At 25.6% G+C, this 21,703-nt stretch overlaps 3 protein-coding genes across 5 annotated transcripts; 2 read left to right on the top strand and 1 right to left on the bottom strand.

The window, feature by feature from the left end:
- The first annotated feature begins 3,095 nt into the window (after positions 1–3,095).
- LOC113554959 (transmembrane protein 242) lies at positions 3,096–5,573 on the top strand. Its single transcript, XM_026959121.1, has 3 exons — positions 3,096–3,312; positions 3,414–3,655; positions 5,101–5,573. The coding sequence occupies exons 1-3, from the start codon at positions 3,237–3,239 to the stop codon at positions 5,293–5,295; spliced, it is 513 nt and encodes a 170-aa protein (XP_026814922.1). The 5' UTR covers positions 3,096–3,236; the 3' UTR covers positions 5,296–5,573.
- Positions 5,565–8,808, bottom strand: LOC113554956 (mediator of RNA polymerase II transcription subunit 16). The gene has a single exon (XM_026959118.1). The coding sequence runs from the start codon at positions 8,549–8,551 to the stop codon at positions 6,116–6,118; it is 2,436 nt and encodes an 811-aa protein (XP_026814919.1). The 5' UTR covers positions 8,552–8,808; the 3' UTR covers positions 5,565–6,115.
- Positions 8,809–8,952: 144 nt separating this feature from the next.
- Positions 8,953–20,835, top strand: LOC113554957. Of its 3 annotated transcripts, XR_003405318.1 has the most exons (14): positions 8,953–9,160; positions 9,229–9,641; positions 9,718–9,885; positions 10,063–10,322; positions 10,435–10,587; positions 11,671–11,781; positions 12,575–12,722; positions 12,789–12,854; positions 12,932–13,249; positions 13,408–13,539; positions 15,611–15,749; positions 15,830–15,917; positions 16,322–16,426; positions 20,298–20,835. XR_003405318.1 is itself a non-coding variant. In XM_026959119.1 (13 exons), coding segments are annotated over exons 1-12 (1,968 nt in total). In that variant the 5' UTR covers positions 8,953–9,159; the 3' UTR covers positions 15,889–15,917; positions 20,298–20,835. The 3 variants fall into 3 exon arrangements, 2 of the variants coding, with proteins under 2 accessions (XP_026814920.1, XP_026814921.1); XM_026959119.1 differs by lacking the exon at positions 16,322–16,426; XM_026959120.1 differs by lacking the exons at positions 15,830–15,917; positions 16,322–16,426.
- The last annotated feature ends 868 nt before the right edge of the window (positions 20,836–21,703 follow it).

Below are 21,703 nucleotides of genomic sequence, written 5' to 3'. Positions count from 1 at the left end.
TACTATTTAGTTTACACAGGTATTAATATAGAAAATATAAGATATCTCTATGCTCTAAGGCTATAATCCATATTTATTTGTTTTTTTGTATAGAGTAGGTATGCATGCGGGAAAAAAATTGTTGAAACATAGAGCATATAACATAAAAGAGAAAGATAGACAAGTGATACCAGCTTTGCTATATGTTAGATATCGAGTGGATCACCATCATAGGCTTGTTAAATTTGAATTCATGAATTTGATATATCATTAGATACGAAAAACGATTCTCGATTCTAAGCGGTATATATATATACCACTTAGTATATCACTAAGTATATTTCGTGATATGTTTTTTGATTTTATATAACTATTAAATTTAATTAGGTTGATAAAATTTTTTCCAGAAATATTACATTTACTGTATTATTTATTAGTATTTAATTATTATAATAATATATATGTATACCATATTATATCAATTGATATTTTATATATAACTTAAAATGTAATAACCACTTTCTTTAATAATATCTTTTAATACCATAAAACAAAGCATTAAAAATATGTCAAAAGTATAAATAGAAAATAATAATATTTTAAAATAAATCAAAAATTTGATTGCGTATAATAAAATTCATAATATGCTTAAAAGTTGCAAAATATCACTACAAACAATTTCACCAACGACTCTATAACCACTTAACCACTCCAATCATTTAATTTCAGAACTGTCTTCAAATCTTGTAATATAAAAAGACTTAGAAAAATGTGGCCCAGAGATTTTCTAGTTAGTGAAGTTAGTAAGCTTGTTAGCAAGTTATAAAGATTTAATTAAGTCATAAAAAAACTACTACCACCGATATGCTGTCGCTGGATGACCACTTTAATTCAAGCATTATCTATGTAAAATAATATTAGGAACATTTATACACGTAAGAACAATTTGTAAATGCTTATAATAAATTATTACTGATACTATTGATTTTCATCACTATTCGCTAATGCTTATTGTACCATGCGCATACAGATTGAATAATTAAAAAATATTCATGCCTATAAATAGCTCAAAGATAATTTAAATGTTTTGAAATCTATCGTAAATAGAAAATGGTAACATAAACATTTAGTGAAAATTTCAAATATCTATTATAGTTATATGTTTTTGAATTTTGAGTTTAATTATAAACATTATATATAATATGTACAAACTAGGTATAACTTTTATTTTAATTAATTAATATATATATACATTATGAGGGTATAGAATATTATGGTCAATTTTTATTGTTAGTGTTTTGAATATATAATATTATGTAATAATAATGTACCTAATATATGATATAACTCAAAGGGGGTGTCATAACCCCCAAACACCCCCTTGTACCTATACGCCACTGCAAATTACCAATTAGATCTAATTTTTCACCAGACACTACTCCTATTTTTGAAAATCTAAACATTTTTACTGTTCCAAACTTCCAAAGAATTAATTACACACAGAAAAAAAACATCATTGTAAAATCAATACATTCATTACTAGCTCAGTATCTAAAATGAATAAACAACTATATTGTGAGCAAACAAAAAAATCTAAGCCACTATAATTAAATAAATTATTATTATTTATAATTAGAGTATTGCGTTCTATTTTTATATTAAATGTTATCGATTCAAATATTATTAAAAATTTTAAACACAAATTGAACCTAACTTTAAGGTCATCATAAACCATTTCAATAATGCTTAATTTAAGTAAATTAATATTATTTCTAACTAATATAATATAATAATGATAAACTAATTTAATAAAAATGTTTCAACCTAAAAATTGCGAACGCGATTTTAAGCAAATACCGTGTTCTGTTAAATAATTACTCCATTATACTTAATAATATATCTTTAATCTTTTAAAATTTAACACGTTATTTAGTTATCAAGATTAACCAGTTGATCTTTTAAATAAAAATTATTTTTAAAACGATATTTAGTGAATGATGATTTTTAAAATGTTTTAATGGTATAAAAAATCCATTTATTAGTTAATAAGTAATTTTATTTGCTCTCATCATTATTAAAATAGAAATTCGTTTCGTAAATATGCAAAAATGTTGTGTACTTAATGATTAACTCTTGAATATCAGAAGGTTTTATAATTCTCTTTTGAAACTTAATTCAATTAGATATTTGCTTAGATCTTATAACAGTATAACACTTAAACCATAGTCAAATACTGAAATGCATAAATTAAATTAATTTCGTAAATTTGTACACTTTATTTTGTAAGAAAAAAAATCTGTGTTAATTAACCGAAAATATTGGCTTTCTGAAGTGAGTTGAATACGTTAAGAAACGATTTTCGAGTAAATATTTAAAAATAAAAGAAAGGATATTTAATTACACTGCCATTAGGACGAGACAGCTATATTATACAAACCTGTATTAATTTTTTTTTTTTTTTTTTTGATTATGATCCTGAATATGTTTTAAAAAAAAAATCAAAGAAATATTTTTGTTATGTAATATATTTCAACTATTTTTCGTTATTGAACTTGGATCAATGTAATGAATGAGTTACATTTGAACTCAACGATAAATCATTTCAAACGAAAACTATTCTGAGCAAGAAGTCAAAAACAGTAGGTCAGTCTTTACTGTCAGACATCAGTTAATCAGTTTTTATTTTTATTTTCTAACGATATTTTTTAATTTTTGGTACTGAACGAAAGAACGAATGCGTTATTTAATGTCATTGTTTGCATGTGGAATGTGGATCTCGGATGTCACAATTTTATGGAATAATAAAACAACTGCTTCAACTTGAGATTTATTTCAAGTTGCAAACCCGATCTAATAATATTTAAAAGGTTTCAAAAAGGTCTATGAGTACCGGACTTATAAAAATAAAAAATGTTTTAAAAAATCACAAAAAAAAAAATGAAAGATGGATAATAATATAATATAGATACTAAAGATTTCATACATTTCATGTTACAGTTCTTTTGTACCTACATTTGTATACACTGTGAGTTACTTATATACGACCAAATTGATAAGTTAAAAATTAAAATTAAAAAAATGTTATCATTATTTTATACCATGATAAGAACTTGTTCAAAAATGCCGGTTTTAACAAATATTGTAAATCTTTTAAAGTATTTGGTTTTATATTATTTAAGTAAATATAATTTGTCATTTTGATTTTTGTCTGATCTCACTCGACACTCATATTGATTAATTTGATAATAAACTTTTTAATGGTTGTTGTAAGTAAAGATGAAAATGAGACTAACAAATTACCACAAGTCGCAAAAAAATCAAGTGATACCATGGGTAGGTATTATTAGTTCTATTTAATTAGTAATTGCATTAATTAATAATACTTATGTCTTATATGATCTATTTATACAAACATGGACATGTATCAATTTTAGCATCAGCTGCGTTTTTAACTTGCGTTGCGGCTGGTGCTGGTTTATTTGCATTTGCTTCAACTCTGGCATCAGCTAGAAAAACAGACCCTACCATGTTTTCCAAAGGTCAAGCTCCTCCATTGCCCACTGCTGAATCAGGTGTACAGTTGGCTATTAGAGCACTGAAATGGGGAACTTTCTACGCTTTTGGTGGCTGTGGATTGTTTTTTTATGGTGTTTGGAAAATGAGCGGAGCTAATGATGCAAGTATCTTTTATAATGCAACTATTATAATTTAGTAAATGTTGTATAATATATGAACTAAAACACAAGGTCTACTTGTAATTATAAATATAAATATTATATAGTATATTATAATACAAAATACAACTAAGTAGTTTCTTATATATGTTCTGCTGTAATTTCAATGTTTTTCACTTTTTTTTTTAACTTATACAAAACATCAATCAATTTTACACTGAGGCTATTTCCCTATTTTAAAAACAAAAGTATCTTGTTTTTTTCTATGTTTTAGAACTTTTATACTAATTTTTAATAATTATATATTTCTTTAATGACGCTTACAAATAAAGCAATTTAAAATCAAATCAATCTGTATTAGGTAGGTACTAATGTTTAATTTCAGATTAAAAATTGTCAATAGATACATACATAAAAATATTGCAGAAATTTGTAGAACTAATGAAAAAATATACATTATTACCATTTATACTATTTAGATAAACAACTTATCTGGTTAGAACATTAATTTTTAACAAAAAAAGTGTATGCTAAAATCCAGACATAAGTCTCTTTTCCTACTTTTGAGAAAATACCTCAAACTTATTATATTTTAAATAAAAAAAAAATAAAGTATGTGCCATAAATATTATTAATAATGTTATGTGAGATTGTTTAAGAAATCATCTTTATTGTACTCATCACAAAAAAAGTAAAAATAATAAGATGCTTACTTAAAAATTCAAAATTAATATATTAATAAATATATGTGAATCATTATCTTAATACTTTATGATAACTTTTAAATTATATACATTTTTGAATTGGCAATTTAAGATTTAGCGCAAGGTGCTATACTTTATTATAAATAGATTAAAAAATATTTAATAAGTAATGTAATCCTAAAAAAAACCTATTGTCTATTGTTAGGCATAGTAGACCTACAACAGCTATGACTAACCACCCCATTATAAGTATTGTTTTGACATACCTATGAACCAATATCATAATATCATCACAAGACACTTACAATTTTAAAAATTATAAAAATAAATATTTCTCTTTTGTGTTGTATATTTTCTAAGATTAAATTTAAATTCAAAACTCTGCTATATTTTATATTAAATTTATATATTTCTCAGTTAGTGTATTCCAATAATTGTATTATTCCATTTGTCTAAGTATTAGTGTATATATAATTAATTTGCTATAAATACAATATTACGATCTTTGAATTTAGTATTTATAATCAGTAATTTCATTAAAAAATAATGAGATTAGTTATTAAATAATATATTTTTAATACATCTATCTATTAGTAAATTTATATGGGTTGAGATTCACGTATATTTGTATTTTTACTGTTAAAAAAAATACTTTAAACTATCGGTAAAAAAACAATAATCCTTGGATCTCAAACCTTTTCAACATCAACATACTATAATATCGTCGTATTTTAATTTCACAGATGCACGAGTTTAGACTGAAAGTTGGTTCACTTCTCCCAAGGCTTACTCCAACCGTTCACAATTCTCGAACAGAGTTTGAAGGATTGACAGATTTAATGACATATTTGGCTACAGACTATTCAGGACAAACTCCAAAAACTAAAATCATTAATGACTCAAATAATGAGACTAAAAATGAAATCCCCAAAAATTGATAGAAACATTGTAATGTATATTACATTTATTAAATAGTTGTTTAAATAAAATAAACAAACAATATTTTTTTTTTCAAATAATTTACAAACAAAAATACATAACAAAAAAAAAAAGGTTGAACAAATAAAGTGTGTGCTTATAATGTAGCATACTTAATTATTTCCTAGCGGCTAGGTATGTACAGTAATGTTGATTTGTTTATAAATTAGAATATACTTAACCGTGTAAATGTGATCATGATAACAATATTAAATAAAAGAAACTTTCATTTATTACATCAAGTTGTCATATTTAGTATTATGAACGATAAATTAATCATCATAAGATATAATAGTAAATATACATCATTAAACTATTCTAAAATTAATTATATTTAACTAACATTTCAGAGATCAAAATTTAATCTTGAAGATTATTTCATACTAATGGTTTGTATAAAAAAACTTCTTAACCTTGGCGATATTATCTGTTGATTTATTCCTTTTTATCAAATACACGGTATAATAGAAAATTTAACAAAATGCACTTAATTAAATAATACATTTTATATAAAACAGATTTATCTAACTGATAAAGTAATAATTGTTTAAATTATTATAATTAAATGACTCGAAGGAGACAAACCATATTATAAATAATAATTACTTAATTAGTCATTCAGTAGTTTGTGTTAATTAACATCAAACTATAAACATTATATTGGAATCATAATCGCCTTTGATAGTTTAAAATTGAAGTTCATTGTTAAATATATTAAATTTTAGGTTTAATAATAATAGTTTTAGTAATAATGTAATTCTCTATAATTTAACTTACTAGCTACTGCCCGCCTACCTTGACTGTCCTCCACCTACCACCACACCGGCAATTTCTTGCCCACCTATTTTCCCACACTCTAATCGCTGCTGTTCTTGAATTTCCTACCAACTGCATTTTACCTTCACATCTATTACATTGCTTTACTGTTAGTGGACATTTACCAATGTATACATTCCTAATGACATCATAATCTTTCATGTAGTCGGAATGTTGTTTTCCATTTGTTATTGTATCTATGGAAGATGTATTATACCTCAAACAATCTGGTTCTTGCCCAAACACCAACTTCAATGGTAAATGTTGGTAGTAAAGAGCAGGAGATGCAACTTCATGAATTCCTGCTGCGACTGACGAAAGAGGAGTTATATTGACCTGGCTTTGAAGTGTATAGCATTCATCAAACAACATTTCATCATGCTCACCGCCTAGTTGAACAAATCTTGAAAGTAAACGAAAAGTAACTGATAAAACGTCTAAATTGTCAATGTTTTTTATAAAGACTGGTAAACAATTAGGCCTCAATAAACCCCATATACGAATCATAAGCAATAGTTCTCTTATTGAATTTATAGCATACAAATCATTTAACAAATTGTATCCAGCATTGTCCCGTGGCTCTGGTATTCTAGAAACTACGTTTAAAGCAAGTTGTGCTACCCATTGAATGAGTTGATGGAGTGATTGAAGAGTGCTAGGTTCTACAGTAAAATCTTTACCACCCAAACTAGGTAAAATTTTATCTATGTCCACAATAGGTTCTTTAAGTGCATTTGATATATTCTCGGCTGGATCTCGATCAACCATGATGTCACTGACACGTAAAACATTCTTGAATGCATTACATATGGAATGAAGCGTCATTAAATGCATAAGGTCAGAACGCTTTCCTTGTGCTCCTGGCATCATCTTGTAAAGAAAAGAACGAATACTCAAATAGGTAGTGTACTCTTTTTGTTGAAGAACCTGGGATTGTTTATGGAAATTTTCACTGAAGCGATTGCACACAGCCTCTAGCATGTTAGGTCTTAACGATATAGCCAAATCCCACCAATCCAGGCCAGTCACCAAGCAATATTCAAGTTGTAATGTGGCATAGGCAACAGTTAATGGCCCATTCAGTTCTGCCACAGAAAGTAGTTGAAATAAATATAAATTTCCCATGTTGTCGCAAACAACAAACACATTTCCTAGGTAAGAAATATCCAAGTCTGAAAACTGAATATTGCTACTATGCTGTAAACCTATTTTTCCTATATTATCTTCGCAATAGCTACTCAATTCAAACAAACATTGTTGAGTAAGTTCTCTGGATAAACAACATACTTGATGATTACTAAATGCAGCCACTACATATTGACTGCAAGAAGATTGATTGTAAGATATAGACATTTTGGGTGTAGCCAATGCTGTTAATTGAGCTCCTACAGTAAATGAGCTTTTTTTAATCCAACACACTGTTGGATGGTCTTCAGTAATGACTTTTTTAAAAACTTTGTTAATTGGATTAGTTTTCTTAACTAATTCCCACGTTTCTATAATACACCCATTACTGCTATTACTTCCAATAACTAGGGATTCGGATCCTTCTCGTAGTAAAAATTTCACATGTGAAATGACTCTATCCACCGTTTCATTAAAAGATAAGAAAAAACTAGGCAGCCACTGTGATACTATAGTGCAACTCTTTTCATTAACAAGCTTTATTGAAACTTCATAACAATGTATAGGTGATCGTGGCCGTCCATCAGATGTGACAATCAAAAAATTTCCATTTTGTCGATAACTGATGTCAACTACAGATATACGGTATCGAGCAACAGCCAAACTATTAGTAGCTGAAATCATAGGCTCCCCGCTGTCATTAGTCAATAGAGCAGCAATCATACCTGTAGCAGATACAACCAAACATCCAGGCAATCCAGTGCCACCCCATGTTCGTAAAGATGGTGTAAATCTGACATAGTTGAATTTTTCAAAATAGTTAATATTATCTGCCTTTTCATTGACAAGCATTAATTTCTTGCCCAAATGAAAAAATGTGCCAGCTATAATAGGTTCACCTCGAAAATCTTTTGAACCGACCTGTACCCAGTTGGTAAGGTTGTGATCAGTACTACAAGTCCATATTGATACTGCTCCATTTTTATCTCCGATTAACAGTGAATATCCATACATATCCCATTCTAAAGTCGTAACAGTACAATTATTTGATGTGATCTTGTGGTACTTCCATGGCACGTTAAGATCGGCTATGTAAACATGTGAACCCCAATTTATGTTAACATGATCATCTAAATCGAATGTAGTTACCCAAGCAACGATATTATTAGCAGAGATCTTGGCTAAACACTTGAAACACATATCTTCCTCCATTTGTTCATTTTGAAATTGTGTTTTCCAAGCTTGTTTACGAAATATTGAGTATACCAAATCCATTATACCGGGCCGGCGAATTGTGTGGACTAATACATAAGTATTTTGATCACTTGCGTACAATCAAGACACAACAAATACACAACATTCAATGAAGCTTGAAAAGCGTCACAGAATAGTTTACGGTGTATTTATGTCGCAACATAACATGAAACGTCGAACTACAAAAACAGTTACGTACGTCGAGAAATGAAAAAACTAAAGAGCGAAAAATTAAAAAGAAAGTTAAACGTAAACAAAATGCTTCTTTTTTTTATCATCGAAAAGCGCTATCAACACAACAAAATTGTATTTGCACCGTTGCCGGATTGTTTCTTAAAACATGGCTTGTTATCATAGTTTCCACAGTCTCTGCCATAAGGAGTGACAAGCTGCGCCAAAGTAACTTGTGTTATTGTAATAATTGATGTTGTATGTATATTGTATGTACGCGTACTGTGTAGCCGTGTATAGGTACTTACTACTTGGTTCGTACTAATTTATCGATTTATGTTTTTCAGTTTTTGTAACGCACTAACGCAGTACGTTCAAAACTGACCTATTTCGATGTCTTTTTTAGTCTTGTACGAATCGTTGTAATGTCTACGAAAAGCGTTTGACAAATAACAACGAGTGAGCATTCATGCATACGGCGGAAAACTCATATGTACACAAATTTAATATGCATCTCTTTTTTTCAGTGGAAAACCAGTCGATTGACAATAAACCGGCCATCGTGAGCCCGCCGAGACAAGTTCTGCCTGGTTATGTGGCACAACAGCCTCCACCACACACTAACCAAATACACCTGCAGACAGACTTTACGTCTCCACCACCAACACACCCCCATGGGTTCTGGCCACAACAAGCTTTTCCCAATTCATGGCAAACACAGTTCCGTATGCCCAGTCCTGCACCACAGGCCAAGACTACTGTCACAAACACTACGACATGTAATAATAATGCTCCTACGTTCAGTTCCACTAGTAACAGTACTATAAGATCACCTTTGCCACGCTGGAGGTCGTTCAACAACACAGCACGTCAACGAACACCTTATCAATATGGGAATACTCCAAGAAACAATTATCCAAGACAATTTTCTCAAAATGCTGTATGTTACTAGTAATTTTAATTAAATATATATTTATTATATAACACCTTCTTTTACCCGCCTATTCTTTTTACAGAACGGAAATTTCTTTGCTAATTCTCCACAAAACCCACAAACACCATCTTCATCATCAACACAAAATTGGCCACAATTTAATCAAAGACCTCGGTTTATACCAAGACAACACATGCGTATGAACAGACCTCGTAGTTCTGTTCAAAATCAATCAAATGGAACTAATCAGGTTAGAGCTCATGATTTATAATTCAATTGTTTTAAATATATTTTATGGTAAATTAAACTATTTATTTGAAAAATTGTTCTACTTTATGAATTTGTTCCATAAATCGTTTACTGTAATAGAATATTTTTATTAATTTAAGTTTTATCATATTATTACTTAATTTGTTGTAAAATTTAGGAAACAAATGCCGTGACAGAGTGCAAAACACGGAAGCGCAAATTAAAATCACAGCAATCGGGAGAACCACAACGTGCTCAAAAACCATGGAACCGCGAGGATGCTGTAAAAGCAATTGCTGCTGAAATGGAACTACGAACACCTAAAAACAATCAGCAAATTATGATAAGATTTCCAGATCATGAAATTACGCGGCAAATTGTTCAGAACTTTCATACTGACATTAAATCTGTACATTTCCATACACCATGTAATCCAAGGTAAGTAACTTAACTACAATCATCAATTAAATACAATTTTTGCTTTTAATTTAAAAATGAAATATTTATTTGGTGAAAACTTAAAATAATTTCTATTTTTATTTCATTTTAGATATTGTTATGTGCAAGTACAACCAAGTGCAAATATTGAAAATGTTGCAAATGCGCTAAATGAAACAGTTTTCCAACATGAAAAATTGCGAGTAGAAATTAAAGAAAGTCAGTTTGAAGAGAAGGCATTCCCAGAGTGTATTGATCCATACACGTAAGTGTCTTTGATTTTAGATTCATATAACTACTAAAAACAATATATTTTTTAAATTTGAAATTCTTTGAAAATTTATTTAGTTTAGATAATTTACAGATTTGTAGATATTTGATAACTATTACAACTATATCTCTATAAAATAATTATATTTTTCTATTTTAAAATAAAATATACATTGTTCATATGGATACTTATATGTTATAGTCTTCCCTGCCCAAAAAAAAAAAATGTAGTCATTACACAATAGTCAATATAAATTAGATTTTAAATTTTTATTTGAATTATTATTTAATTAGAAATTTGTACTTAAATAATTATTCAAGTTGAAAACTATATATATTCTCATTTATAATAATTCTTTGGCACAAAAATGTATTGATGGTTATTCATTAGACCGGGGGTTGGCAAGTAATTTCTATTGGATTCCGGAAGATAAAATAATAAATAAATGAGGCCCGCAAAAAAAAATGTTGTCAAATCTTTATAATAAATTAATTACACAATCTTATTGAGATATTTTGATGGCTCAACTTTCTGCCTTCTGCTGTCTGTCAGTTACCAATCATTGCATTAGACCATAAAAAAATAAACTTAATAACTTTTAAAAATGACTATGGCATTCTCAAAATTTTGAAACTAAATGTCGAAACAAATGTAAGCATTTTATGTAAAATATTTTAATTTTAAATTCAATAAAACTATTTTCATCAAAATATAATGTCACAGTTTATCATTTTATATGATAAATAATAGTAATAGTAATTCATTTAGTATAAATATAAAGGAAATGCTGAGTAATGTAATAATATATCCATACATATTCATAAATTAACAGAATATCTCAAAAATAAAGTTAATAAATGACAAAACATTGAAACATGATAAAGCAATTTTTGTAACCCCCCCCCCCCAGGTACAATAACAGATAAATATTAAACACCTTATAGTTTATATACTATATAGTTATATGTATGTACATTAAAATAGTTATTTTTGTACAAGTTATGTATACAAATTAGTATTGATATTAAATATAATTATTATTATATTATGAATTATAAAATAAATTCATTTCTTCAGATTATATCTTGGAAATTTGCCGACAAATATCACATCTAATGCTGTTAAAGATGAGTTTCCAAAAGCCACTCGAGTTGATATCGGGTTTGCTAAAAAAATGAAGTACACAAGGTAAATTCTAAATTACTACTATATACTATTAAAATCAAATATATTTTGTGTATAAACTAAAGATCTACATGGGCCAGGCCGGACCTATAAAATTCTAGGCCAGGCTGAGCCGGACTGGGCTTCTATGAAAAATAGAGAATTGTTCTTCAAAATTAACTATAATATATATTATTTAATTTTTTATTCAAAGGACTTAATGTATAATAACTAAGTGATATTTGATATTGAAGAATTTTTATATATCAATTATATTAAATGTTTTTATTATAAATATGTTGTTAAGTAAATTATAGTTATTAGTTAATGAATAAAATATTAAAAAAAAAAAAAAAAAAAAAAAAAAACCATAAAAAATTGGGCCGGACTTACATACAACAAATGGTTACCGGGCCAGGCCGAGCTTACTTAAAAAATTACCAGGCCAGACAGGGCTACAAATTATTGACTTGTGCAGACCTCTAGTATAAACTCATTATTTAGGTACCCTTTTTTTTGTGGTCATAATTTTCTTATAAAATAATCTCATAAGCCCATAACAAATATTGAAAATAAATCAATAATATGTATTATAAATATAGAAATACTATTCAAAAATAACAGATACTAAAACTTTTTGTTGAGAATATTCTAAAAAACAAAAATTTAGCATCAATTTTTGTAATTATTTTTTTCTTATGTAATTTCAAAAAATATATAAGAAATTTCCTGGTGTGAAGCTCCCTAGCTATATTCCTGTTCATAAATATATATATGCTAGTTACACTAGTACAAGTAAAACATTATTTTTTATTAGATATGCATTTATCAAATTTTCTAATGCCGAAGATGCGATACAAGCATATAAAGAAAAATATAATTTGGTTATTGATAGCCGATCAGTTGTATTAAGATTTAGACGCGGTAAAGGAAATGTGAATCCACCTGGACAAGTAGATAAATTAGTAAGTTTTTATCTTTTGAATGAAAAACAACCAATATTAAAAATTATATAATGTTATTTTTTTTAGCCAAATGAAATGAATGAATTTGACATACAAAGCTTACGGAAAAAAATCAAGAGAGAACCTATAGAAGTAAACATTACTTTATTTCATAAATGTTTGAGTAGTTATTATTATTTAATTTTTACAATAATTTATGCTATTTTTAGGAAAATATTGATGAATATGATCCTCCTCCAATTAATGTATCCAGAATAGTTAAGCCTGAAATGATGGAAGAAGATGATTATGAACATGATTCTGTGTATGAATCTCATGTACCATATGGAAATGATATAAATATTAAATCCGAGTGTCCTGATTATGATGATGAGTATGATGAACAATATTATGAAGATGAAGATCCATCAAATGTATCTTATACTTTCCGAAGAAATGAAACTGTCAGTATGGATGTAGTGCTTGCTGATAATAATAGTGTACAGTGCATTCAAACTAATAACAGTGACGATATCACAATACCTACTGTAATTTTAATTTATTCATTTATTAAGTTTTCATAAACTATATATTGTCTATAAAAAAAAAAAACATTAATTATTATAAATATTTTGATTTATATTGTTTTTTTCTTATTTAATTAAATAGCCGACATTTTATTTAATACTTATCACGGTTTTTTTAGGGAGTTGAGGATGAAGACAGACGATGGAATGAAAAACCAGATGACGAAGATGAATTTGAAATGCCATATTCATTTGTATCTAAAAAACAAATATTATCAGAATGTAACAAAGACATCACTTTGCCTACATCCGTAAGTTTATTGAGAACTAATTTGAATGTTTCATAGAATATATTATTATATTAAAGATAAAGAAATTAAATTTATTAAAATATCACAAAAACCAATTATAATAGATTAATTTATAATTGTATGCAATTAAAAATCAGTTATTTTGTATCTCTTTTAATTAGGTATTATATTAATGTGAATTAAATAAAAAAATTATTATTGAACTTTAGACAGCTATTGGATTAATTTCTACAAAATCAATAAGGAAACTTCTTTTAAGTATAATTAATTGATAATAAATATAAAAGTTGTGTTAATAATCTAATTTTTAATACCACTCTATTTACTTAATTTATGTTTGTATATATATATTATACAAAGTTATTCACCAAACTAATTATTTTTCATGTAGTAATGAATTTATTCAAATTTTGATTTTTGAAATTTTAAAATATACTTAAGAGGATGTCTAACCTGTATATGTTATCTCCATCTTACACACGTACGACATAGTAAATTTTTGTTCACCAGTTTCAATAGTATGCTTTTAGTTTTAATATTAAAGTGAATTGACCTATTTCAAACTTTTAGGTAATAACATTATCTGTGTTCTCTCGTTGGCTTTATATAATATTTTAATTTTTAAGTGAATTATGATCATTTTCAAATATTTAACAATTTCATACTCATAACTCACCTTCAAATTAAATTATCGTAAAAAGCCAACGAGAGAACACAGATAATGCTCTTACATAAAAGTTTGATAACGGGTCAATTCACTCTAATATTAAAACTAAAAGCATACTATTGAAACTGGTGAACGAAAATTTACTAAGTCGTACGTGTGTAAGACAGAGACAACACATGCGGGTGAGACATCCTCTTGAAGAACATTTTTCCAAATTTTTGTTATTTTGAGATCTTTTGTACTATATAAAGAGTGTCTTGTGCTGTTACAAATTTCTGTTTTTCCAAATGAGAATCTCTTCTTTTTTACAGTAAATTTTTAAGGGGCCCCATACAAATATTTTTTTTTTTGTCCATCTCTCTCATAATCATGTCCAAGAATATGACCCTGGTTTAATTTAGGACAAAAGCACCTATTATATATTTTTAAAAGAAGAATATTTTCTGTGCGTTAACCAGATAGATTTTTAATATTTTCATTTTTGAATAAATTAATAATAGTTAAAAATAATCAAAAATTTAAACTAAAACATGCTTATATTTATAAAACATTTTAAATATTAAAAACCATCCAGTAAATGCACAGAAAATATTATTCTTTATAAAATATATAATAGGTGTCTGCCCTAAACTGAACCAGTGAGTTGTTTTTATATAATGAATAATATCTACAGAAAAATCAAATGTTGTAGTGACAGCTCCTTAATGATTAATTGTTTTGAAAATTTGAACATAGTTTTTAAATTATAAAAATGTTTATTTTATAGATAACAGTCCTTAAAAGTGTTTATACAAAAATATAAAACAGATATAATATTGAATCTAGTATTTATTATAAATATAAATTACTAAAATTTTGAAATTACTATAGTACCCACATATCTTTCAGACCTATTTTCCTTATTAGACAAAATTAAATAACTCAGAAATATCTATTTGATTTTGATATTTTCAGAATTCACAAAAAAATTATCCACTAAATTATTTACTGTATAAAAAGAGTGTTTTCATTTAAAAATTAAAAGTTTGTGTCTCCATAAGATACTCAATAAGTAATAAAAAAAATTATTTAAGAATTTTAAAAATAAATATAGTTTTCAAATATATTTAAAAATTAAAAAAAAACAGACTTTAATAACTGCATTATTGAAGAAAAGTAAGGGGTGAGCATACTTGATTAATAATCTTATATAGTCAGATGATACTAATGGATAAGTCAATATAATAAATTGATAGTTATATTAGCATAATAAATACATTTAAAAAAAAATAGTAGACCAATCATGGTACGCGACTATAGCGTGTTTTAAGGTACCATTAACTCACTATTAATTCATTAAATGTTTAGTGATTATTTATGTAACTCAGCAATAGTATTTTATTATATAAGATTTATTTATCGAAGGATGAAATTCATGATGGTGGGAGTGACAGGGAAGACCAAAGATGGAACAATTCTTCAGATGACGATAATGATGATGGTGGTGCTGAATACAATTGGGAAGGATTAAATGAGCAAAAAAAAACCGAGAAACAAACTAAAGGTAAATTTTAAAAATAAAATTTAGTTAGTATTAATTTATTAGTGACTAAAAAGTTGACTAATAAGTAAAATCACAATTAGATTATGAAAAACGAGAATATAACTTTAAAAAATCAGATGACATTAAAGCCGTTAAATGATTCAAATTCAAACTTGAAATACACACGAGGTATGTTTTAATAATTTTAGTTCTCACAGCCACATTATTATGTGTATAATATTTAAGAATCTATTGTACTGGAAAAGTGAAACATTAGTAATATACGAATAGAACTCATGAATAAGATAAGTTTAGCCGATGAGTCATTCGTGATATGTAGAGTGTTTAGAAGGTATATAAATTGCGAACTACTCATAAATATAATAAATATACAAAATGCAAATGCCAAATACAACCAAAATATTTATTATCATCAGGTTTGGGTTATTTGGCATTTTATTCAAATTTATTTAAACGGCACCTCGTTATTATTGGCCGAGATTTCTTTTCTATTTTATTTTGTTTTGTTTTATTAAAATTGATTTTGAATTCCATCTATGAAATCCCCGTGGTTGTTTTTTTTTAATTTACAGTCTTGTTCACTCAATGTGGCCAAAAGGGTATGTAGGTTTGTATCGGCCCGGTATTGGGGCATGTCAAGACGCAAAACTGATGCACGTGTACTGAAGCGACAGAAGGTGAGATCAAATAAAAAAAAAAAAAATGGAATGCACTAGAAAAGTTAAATGAAAACCTAACAATTCTAAGTAAAAATTTTAGTTTCATATTAGTTTAACACAGTAAAAAATATTTTACTATTTAGGTATACAAAATAAAACTTTAAAAAACCATTAAAAAACATTCAAATAGTCAATAAACTAGTAGTTTGTTCTTTTTAGTGCTACAAGATTGATTTTTTTTAATAATTCCTCAATAAATATGTAATTATATTATAAGTAATGAGAGTAGAGTGAGATTTATAAGAAATGAAATAACTTATAAAAAGTTTTTAATACAAACATATACAGAAAATCAATTGAATATTTTAAATACTAGTAGGAATAAAAAAAACCACTAAGTCTTTTAGTAAATTTGATGGAATATTTTTTATTATCACACATTATAATTTTATTAGTTTAAATAGTTTATATTTTTCTAACTTTTTAAGTAGATACGAACAATTAGTTAAAAACTTCCAAAACCTTTTTCAAATTAAAATTATTCATTAACCAATTATTTGATAAAGAGAAAACCTACACTTTAAAAAAAAAAATATTACAATAAGATTAGAATTCAAACTTAAATATGATGTATTTAATTCTGTCATTTTTTTTGTTTACGCTATTGGAGATTATATTTTTGTTTAGTTACAGTTAAAATAAAATATATTATTTAATTTATTAATAAAAAAAAAGTATTCAATATTAAAATTCAACAAAAAGGTTATAAAAAACTAAAATATATAAATATGTAATTCTTACTATAAGATATATAGTAACAGGTATTGATATAAAAAGTATTGAATTTAAATTGCATTAATCAGACATACATTTTTAAAATTCTATTTATTCTTTTAGACATATAAATATGTATATTTTTTAGTTAATGTATTATACTGTGTATAAAATAATATTAGAAATATAGAGATGTAAAATTAATTGAAAATAACAAACCTAACAAATTCTTATGTACCTAAAAAAATTTTTATTAAAAATTTAAAACAGTGTAAATAAAAGTAGATAAAATATATAATAGTATAATTAATAGATCTTATATTTATTATTTTTGTAACTATTCTCTTATTTTATTTTAATCAAAACTATAAATATTAACAAAGTGTTAATATTTTAAGATTAAAAGAAAACGAAAAATTTAAAATTAAATATTATTTTTATTAGTATATTACATATTTGCATTGATTCCGCGTGTTTGAAAAAAAATATAGTGGAAAATAGAAAAATCCATTAAAATAAAACAATTTTTTTAAGTAGGCAGTCCAAATTAAATCCTATTATTCGTAAATTATAAATCACCTCCAATATATTATATACATATATATATATATACATTTTTTAATTATTTAGATTAAAATAATAGAGATATACAGATTTTAAATATTATTACTTTTTAAATTTCTTTAAATATATAAAAGAAATATTTTAATTTATAAAATATTTAAAGTAATAATCCTTTGAGCATGTTTTGTTTTATAGGTATTTGGTATAGGTATTATATTTAAATATTCTTAATTTAATTTACACATTGTATACCAATGTCCCATTTGTGTTTAAAATAATGAAATGAATAAAAATCATTACTCTAGATGTATATTACTGATTACTTCAATTTGGAAGTTTGAAGGCATAGTTTTCAAACTTAAAAAATTAACTTTTGTGATTAAACTTTTCTTCCAATATACTTAAAATTGTTTGAAACATAAAATTTTATTTTAGTTGATAACATTTATAGATGATCAACTTAATATATTATGTAAATACTACATGTATAGCTTTCTTTATGTATGTTAACAATGTATTATCATTTTAAACATTAATAGAATAAATATCTTAATATATATTCATCCCTGTAAGCTTAAAAACAATATAAATAATTTTTTATCATCATTATTTTTATTTATTAGTATAATTTATTTTAGGTAATACCTATAATATTGTTAAAGTGATCAGATAAAATGTGTGTAAAAGTGAAACTAATATTTACATAGTCGTCCACGGAGGGTGACCAATTTGATCTAGAAATCAAATCATTAAACCTAACTTGGGTTAGTTAATGAATTTTTCTCTACAAGTTTATTTAAGGATGTATTAGAAAATATATATATAATCTTTAGTTTTATGATATATACCTACATAATAATTAAACAAAATAATATTTATGTACGGTGAAATGAAATATTGTATTATTTATAATAAATGTGATAGGTCAGTCTTATGTCAAAAATAAATAAATAAATAATAACTAACAATTTGTGGAAAAGTAAAAGTTTCGTAAAAGTTGGTACATTTTACAGTTACGATTTGACCACAATCTTTAATGAGATACCTACTTGTAACTCAGTGCTAACCTACTTTAATTGGGAAATTTGATCTTATTAAGTATTGTAGTATAATACTTAAACAACAAATTCTTAATTGATATGTTATATTTTTTTTTAGCTTATATTTTTTTATTTGATTTTAAATATATTATTTTCACAATTTTTAATACTTTTATATAAATTTAAATTTTGAAAAACAAGTAGAACAATATAACAAATTGATTGCAGTGATATATAAGACTAAGAAGCCATTTATTGAGTGTATAAAATTAATCAATATTTTTGAAAAAGAATAAATAAATAAATTTATGTTTTATAGATGTTCAAATTTTTATAATTTAAATAGTACTAGGTAAGTTTATTATAGAAGGGTTATCTATCATTTAATAACTTAAAGTATGTAGAAGTAATATTTTAGTGTAATTTTAAAAGTAATCTAATATTAATTTTTAATCTAGATTAAAATTTCACTTTTAATTTTTAAATCACACTTAAGTTTATTAACTATTTTAAGATGAATTATTGTTTATAATAAATTTAAATATACTGTGGCCTTTAAAATATTAATACAGTGAAAACTGCTCTTATTTTCTCTACTTGTAATTTACTCTTCACAAATAGGAATTCTTTTGCTGAAGAAAAATATTGACAATTTCAAAAAAATTACTTTGGTTAATATATCTAAAGTTATATTGTGATTTGAATTCCTCGTTTTTTCTATTTAAACATTTTTACTGTATGGCTGGTGGCCCTTCTATTTAATAATTTGACACCATTAGTATAAACCAAGGTATACACTGTTATTTTTATATTTTACACATACTTGAACTTTAAATTTAAATTTATAATATTATAACCTTTGGTGAGGAAGGGCATTGGAAATAAATTATAATATTTAATTTTCAGCAAAATGTACATGTCTTATGGAAGCATTATAGTTCAATACTTGTATATTTTACCACAAAAAGAATTAAAATAATGACACATAGATAATATAATTATACAAGCTTCATTTAAACAAACACACCAATGAGGTGTTGGTCTTTTGAATTGCCTTCTAAACACAGCTATTATTTTTTTTGTTTTACTTGATTTAATATAGTTTTTAATTGTTATATATTATATATATTGAAATATTTAAAAAAATATTATTTGTTTACTTGTTATTCCTAGTGGTTCAGTAACTTGCATCTTTATGGTAAATGTGTGTTATACTGTTATCATATATTACATATTTATTTTATAATAATCATTGTATGAATATATGATTTAAATTGTTAAAATTTAAGTAAGATGTTTCTGTACACATAAACGGCATTGTTCTACCAGTTTTGATTAGTTCTATGGAATTTTAATCAGAAATTTACTAATATAGAATTCCAATGCCCTCTAGTTTTGCTCAGAAACCTGGTTGAACATAAGACAAAACTCAATTATACCCGAGTTAATGTTTAATTACAGAAAAATAACAGGCGTACCACAAGTATGTAATTGTTGTTTTTATTTTGTAGGAACGTTGATCACAAGCTGTAAATCAAACCTCAAATGAATGGAACTCACAACACGCCATCTATTCTATTTTCCAAATTGTACTATTGAACTCAACTTACACTAAGGATCCCTTCAAACATTCCTCTGCATCGCGTATGTTTTAAATGTTTTAATCCTATATATTATCATAATTAATCAATATTATATCTTGTTGTTAAAGCTGTGTGTTAATTGGTGAATATAGTCTTAGTAAGAATCTATCTTTCTGTACAAGGTGTTCCTCTAAATATCATTGTACTTTTTTGATTGGCCGCTGCTTTAGAATCTGAGTGATTAGATGAATAGAACATCCTCACCCCAGTTTTTGTTTTGGCCAATTGAGAATAGTGCTTAAAATTATCGAGGTAGCCTTTATTAACTATTTATATATAAGTGTAGAATAGTTATTTCCTCTTGTAATTTTAGCATAGTATATTGTGTTTAGTACTTTAAGTTTTACAATAATTATACTTATATAGTCAATATTATATAATTACACACATCACATATAATATAATATATTATACCATAAACTAGTTCCTCTATATTCAGTGTTACAAATACACATACATTTTATCATATATTGTCATATTTTTTTCTTTATAGTTATATACTTTCAACATAATTTATGATTTAAATTATGTAAATATAAGAAAAAAGTTGTACTTGTGTGTTGGGTGTATATGAATAATGTCTGTTAATTGTCTACAATGTGTTGTGAAGCTAATGTTTTTAATATAATATTATAAATGTACGGTATACAAAAAAGGACTAACGATGTTATAAGATCTTGATGTGAAAGTCATTTAAATTGAAAGTTTTACTGAATATTAAACTTGTGTATTGACTGTCATACTGTCATGGTATAATATTGTATAAAAAAAATTTTGACGGAATTTGAATATTTTTTTTTTTTATAGTTTACCAATAAGTCTATGCTCATTATTATCGTATTATATTTACATTATTTTTTTTTTTATATATACATACTAAATTTCGATATTTAAATAGATATAAGCTTACAGTTGTTGTTTTGGCTCCGCATAATTCAAAAAATATGAAAATTATAATTATTATGCATCATGCTATAACAAACATATCGGGTAATTTATGAGTATTTATATTGTATAGCTTGCTTTAAAATTAAGATTGATATATTTAAATAGTTAACATTAGCATATATTGTAATTAAAATCAAAAGAGATTTTAATTAACGTAATAAAATACTAGAGATTTTATGTATATATATATTAAAATAAACTACAGACTCTTTGATGTTTGTAGCTTATATGAATAAGACTTTTAGACAAAAACTTATATTATTATTACTAAAATGTATTAAATTTAAGTTTGCATATAACATCATTACATATTTTGATTAGACAAT

Source organism: Rhopalosiphum maidis, chromosome 2, assembly GCF_003676215.2.
Source record: "Rhopalosiphum maidis isolate BTI-1 chromosome 2, ASM367621v3, whole genome shotgun sequence".
In the NCBI taxonomy this organism is placed as follows: Eukaryota; Metazoa; Arthropoda; class Insecta; order Hemiptera; family Aphididae; genus Rhopalosiphum; species Rhopalosiphum maidis.
Note: the sequence above shows the minus strand (reverse complement) of the source record. Positions and strands in the feature narration are given on the sequence as shown.

Bases quoted from the DNA above. Each gene is read 5' to 3' on its own strand.
- LOC113554959 (XM_026959121.1), top strand. From the start codon at position 3,237: ATGGTTGTTGTAAGTAAAGATGAAAATGAGACTAACAAATTACCACAA. The intron at 3,313-3,413 runs GTAGGTATTATT...TATCAATTTTAG, and splicing joins AAAATCAAGTGATACCATGG to CATCAGCTGCGTTTTTAACT. The intron at 3,656-5,100 runs GCAAGTATCTTT...TTAATTTCACAG, and splicing joins AAATGAGCGGAGCTAATGAT to ATGCACGAGTTTAGACTGAA.
- LOC113554956 (XM_026959118.1), bottom strand. From the start codon at position 8,551: ATGGATTTGGTATACTCAATATTTCGTAAACAAGCTTGGAAAACACAA.
- LOC113554957 (XM_026959119.1), top strand. The intron at 13,250-13,407 runs GTAATTTTAATT...CGGTTTTTTTAG, and splicing joins ACGATATCACAATACCTACT to GGAGTTGAGGATGAAGACAG. The intron at 15,750-15,829 runs GTAAATTTTAAA...AATCACAATTAG, and splicing joins AACCGAGAAACAAACTAAAG to ATTATGAAAAACGAGAATAT.